This window comes from Spinacia oleracea, chromosome 4 (assembly GCF_020520425.1).
Source record: "Spinacia oleracea cultivar Varoflay chromosome 4, BTI_SOV_V1, whole genome shotgun sequence".
Taxonomy (NCBI): Eukaryota; Viridiplantae; Streptophyta; class Magnoliopsida; order Caryophyllales; family Amaranthaceae; genus Spinacia; species Spinacia oleracea.
The window spans coordinates 53,988,209-53,992,998 of NC_079490.1; the positions used below are offsets into that span (position 1 = coordinate 53,988,209).

Here is a 4,790-nt window from a genome sequence, read left to right on the forward strand (position 1 = left end):
TATTATTTATATTTATTATTTATTATTTATTATTTATTATTATATTATTATTTATTATTTATTATTATTATTTATTATTTATTATTTATTATTTATTATTTATTATTTATTATTATTATTATTATTATTATTTATTATTTATTATTATTATTTATTATTTATTATTTATTATTATTATTTATTATTTATTATTTATTATTTATTATTTATTATTTATTATTTATTATTTATTATTTATTATTTATTATTATTATTTATTATTTATTATTTATTATTTATTATTTATTATTTATTATTTATTATTTATTATTATTATTTATTATTTATTTATTATTTATTATTTATTATTTATATTTATTATTTATTATTTATTATTTATTATTTATTATTTATCATTTATTATTTATTATTATTATTTATTATTTATTATTATTATTATTATTATTATTTATTATTTATTATTTATTATTTATATTATTATTATTATTTATTATTTATTATTATTATTTATACTTATTATTTATTATTTATTATTTATTATTTATTATTATTTATTATTTATTATTTATTATTTATTATTTATTATTATTATTATTATTTATTATTATTATTTATTATTTATTATTATTATTATTATTTATTATTTATTATTTATTATTTATTATTTATTATTTATTATTTATTATTTATTATTTATTATTTATTATTTATTATTTATTATTTATATTATATTTATTATTTATTATTTATTATTTATTATTTATTATTTATTATTTATTCTTTATTATTTATTCTTTATTATTTATTATTTATTATTTATTTCGGTAATATATTCTGTTAAGTAAAGTTCAGTTCAGTTCAGTTCAGTTCAGTTCAGTTCAGTTCAGGAGCATTCAGTTCAGTTCAGTTCAGTTCAGTTCAGTTCAGTTCAGTTCAATTCAGTTCAGTTCAGTTCAGCTCTAAAGAACAAGGCCTAAGTCTAACTCTTACCTAGTTTGGTCAAGTTAAGCACATTTAAGGGTCGTTTGATCGTTATATGTCATATTTTGACTAAAATTGTCGTTTTCTTTCCTAACTCTTAACTAATGAACCTAAAAAGGTATTTGAAACCATATACATGTTTAACATACTTGGTTTTATGTTTCTAAGTCTCATTCTTACTTTGTTTGGTCAAGTTATACACATGTAAGGGTCGTTTAATCGTTATATGTCATATTTTGACTAAAATTGTCGTTTTTGCTCCTAGCTCTTAACTAATGAATTTAAATAGATATTCTAAACCTTTTACATGTTTAATATACTTAGGTTTATGTTTATAATTATCATTATTACCTAATTTGGTCAAGTTATGCACATTTAAGGGTCGTTTGATTGTTATATGTCATTATTTTGACTAAAATTGTCGTTTTCGTTCTTAACTCTTAACGAATGAATCTAAATAGATATTCTAAACCTTTTACCTAAATAGATATAGATAAATTCCATATACCTCATACATCTCTTGTAACTTATTCACGATGTCCCCATCTTCATATTTACCAAATAGCGAAGATGTCATGCAAACACCTATAGAACCCGTGAGAAAAAAGAGTAAGATGTTACCAACCAAAAGCAAAGTACATTAAAAAAAACAAAAGTGTCAAGTTGGAACTTTTTCAATTTATTGAACATGCATGCTTTGCGCTTTACGAAATATGATAACTGGTTGGAAACATCTACCTTGCATAGAAAGAAAACGAAGTTCTTGATTTGTTGATACAGCAATCTCGACAAGGCGATCATCCACTAGTGGATGATCGCCTTGTCGAGATTGCAGATTGTGTAAGATGGATAACGCTTTCGCACAAAAGAAATATGAACCATGTCAACCAGCTTGTTACCCTAAACAGAAAAATGTCAACCAGCTTGTTACCATAAACAGAAAAATGCAGACAGATTTTAGCATAGCTAAACTAGATAAGATTAATGGCTAATTGAAATATATATATATATATATATATATATATATATATATATATATATCCAATAGCTCATGTAAAATGTGTACGGGTAGGGAGATACTACAACAGCAAGGAAAACATTTAGTATTGTACACATACTTGAGTCGTATCTCCTTCAAAGCCAAAAGATATGTGCAAGCATCTGGAATACCCCGGGTTCGGGTTTGGATTGTTTATTGAATCCTCTGAGACTCCGAAAAGAGATCTGACCTGTTTGTCAAATGGTTCAAAAAGTGAATAATAAAAACTTAATGCATCATGTCACAAAAAGACAACAATATTACCATGAAATCCAGTCATTACAAAAAGACAGAGATTAGGCATCCAACCTCAATAAGTGACAATCAATGCTACGACTTTCGTTCACCATCCCAGAATCAGTTCACAACAAATCTGCGGCATCAGTTCACAGCAGATCAGTTCACAACTGCTGTTTTGATCTGGTGAACTGATCAGTACAGCAGATCAGTACAAGAAATGCTCAGTATGTAATAGTCTATAGTTCAACACAAGAAGCAGTCATTTGTGAGTGTTCTGATCTTCTCGCAACAGAAATGAAGAACAGATCAGAAGCAGCAACAAAGTTTGTGAACTGAAAGATCCGATCCAAAGCAGATCAGTTCACAAGCATGCTTCTGATCTGATGCTTCGGATCTGATCTTTCATTTCACAAACTCAGTTCACTAGATCAGAACAACAATTGTGAACTGAGCTTTTTTGTACTAGCTACCAAACATTGTAGTTACGGGGAAAAAAACTTGAAAAGTTACAAAGCTCCATCCATCTAATAGGATACTCTAAGAAATAAAGACCAACTTTTAAACCAAGAAGCTCAAAGTTTTCCCAGCATGGGTTTTTAAAAGTAAATGTCAACTTATGGAACAATCTTAAACTATAAGAAAGAGAACAAGTGACTGAAATCATGGATAAAAAATGACAAGAAACAAATGCACAAATAACTAACCTCGTGAATCTTCTTAAGCTCCACGTAAAGCAAGCTAATCTTTATGAATGCCAGCGCAATAATCATTTGGACAACAGAGTTTGCAACAATCTGCTTTTGAATCGGCACTGCAGCATATAAGATTGCAAGGATTTTAAAGGGTAGAAACAGAAACCCTAGAAGTAGAACAATAGTAGAAAAGCAGATATGTATAACACAACAGTGCAGATCAGACACAACAGACCAAACAACATATTAGAAAAAGTCAACCAAGGTCAACTCTTACTAAACCTCAACAATCAGCAGCTATGCGTTTGCGACATCTAACTTTAAAGACCCTTTTTCTGGTAGCATTGCAAACTTGCAATTGAGTTTAAGCAACCAGCTATAACCAACACCCAACATCCTTCTACTGCTGACCAGAACAAAGCACAATTCGGCCCTAAACACCCACACCAGCTGCTGCAACCCTGCATGGCTCTGTAGACTACCACGAGACTAAGTACCATGGAACTAGTTGACCTAAAAAGAACTTGCTGATATGAGACGTGCATCATTAAAGAAAGAAGCACCAATATTGGTGACGCATAAAATGATGCACAAGAGCAGCAGCAGCTGTTCAGAATAGATGCAGACAGTATGCAGCAGCAGTAAACAACAACATTAGTAACTAGAGCAGTAAACAATAGCAGCAGTCCAGACATAAACTAGCGTAAAACAGTCAGAAGCGTCCCAAAAATACAATTTGAAGACACATATGGGTTTTGAATTGAAATATTCTTAAGTATCAAATCATGACAACTGAAAAGCATAATATGACACCAGAAAAAATGGACAAGTTCAGCTGGGAAGATGAAATTCCAAACTGATTTTGATTCGTGTCCCTTAACAATCACAATTAACTTGTTGTTCTTAACAAATGAACTTTTGGCTTCCTAAGAATGAACCAATTCAATTAGGGAAGCCTGCTAGGAGTATTACACTGTCAATTAAGTTCAACGAGCATTTTGATTGCTACTCCATAAAGAATAATGCATAATTTAATGTGAAGTCATCAGCTAATTTTCAAGAAAGAAAAGATAATCAAATTGACACTCAACAAAATTCTGCACAAATAATTATAAGAAAGTTAAAAAACAAAAACCCAATTCTTTATATTTGGGACTGAATTAGTTCTTTAGCACAATAGAAATTCGTTTGATAATTTATTGAATAATTAAGCAGAAATTGGTGAATTGATAACTGGGAAATCTATAGATGAATTGGAATTGAATTCTACAGATGAATTGAAACTAAAACGTAGATTAAATCACAAAGAGGGAAAGAGGAATTACATGGGCAACTTGAATTCAGCAGGATAGTTGAACGATTTCTTCAAATTAGGGCAACTCGAAGATTCTGGTTCATTCTTCATCTCTGCCTAGTTGATATTGGATTCAGGACCACCGTTGGCGGCGGCGGTACAGACTGGAGACGAGGGAGAGCGCAGAGACAAGTGAGATGGAGGGTGGAGCTCCTGGAACAATCAACCCTACAACATCCATGAACAACTACGCAGCGACGAAGAGGTTTGGCAGTGAGGAAGCGACGACGACGAGAAAACGAAGGTGAAGAGGGAGAAGAATCAGGGATAGAAAGATGAGGCTTCTTTAATTTTAGAATTGTCTTTTTTTTTGCAATTGTAATTTTAGAAACTTTTGTGCGGCACTTGTGAAATGAGCCCGCACTTGAGTTTCAAAGCCCGCACTTAAACTCAAGTGTTGCCAATTTTCTATAATGACCCGCACTTGTGATAATGTATTTTTTTCTTTTTTTTTAGTGATCTCAAGTGCTGCTAATTTACTAAA

The 4,790-nt window shown here is 29.6% G+C and overlaps 1 protein-coding gene across 6 annotated transcripts; it reads right to left on the reverse strand.

Moving 5' to 3' along the window:
• Positions 1-1,029: 1,029 nt before the first annotated feature.
• On the reverse strand, positions 1,030-4,790 carry LOC130459352 (uncharacterized). Of its 6 annotated transcripts, XR_008918705.1 has the most exons (7): positions 4,278-4,790; positions 3,230-3,465; positions 2,965-3,054; positions 2,330-2,393; positions 2,100-2,210; positions 1,720-1,881; positions 1,034-1,566 (listed from the first exon to the last, which is right to left on the reverse strand). XR_008918705.1 is itself a non-coding variant. In XM_056826669.1 (5 exons), coding segments are annotated over exons 2-5 (315 nt in total). In that variant the 5' UTR covers positions 3,231-3,465; positions 4,278-4,790; the 3' UTR covers positions 1,030-1,785. The 6 variants fall into 6 exon arrangements, 1 of the variants encoding a protein (XP_056682647.1); XR_008918707.1 differs by lacking the exon at positions 3,230-3,465 and having other exon boundaries at positions 1,030-1,566; positions 2,330-2,448; positions 2,965-3,071; XR_008918706.1 differs by lacking the exon at positions 3,230-3,465 and having other exon boundaries at positions 4,278-4,789.

Coding starts and splice junctions, on each gene's coding strand:
- LOC130459352 (XM_056826669.1), bottom strand. Junction 2,211..2,964: donor AGCTTAAGAAGATTCACGAG/GTTAGTTATTTG, acceptor TTTGACAAACAG/GTCAGATCTCTTTTCGGAGT. Junction 1,882..2,099: donor TTGAAGGAGATACGACTCAA/GTATGTGTACAA, acceptor TTTTCTGTTTAG/GGTAACAAGCTGGTTGACAT.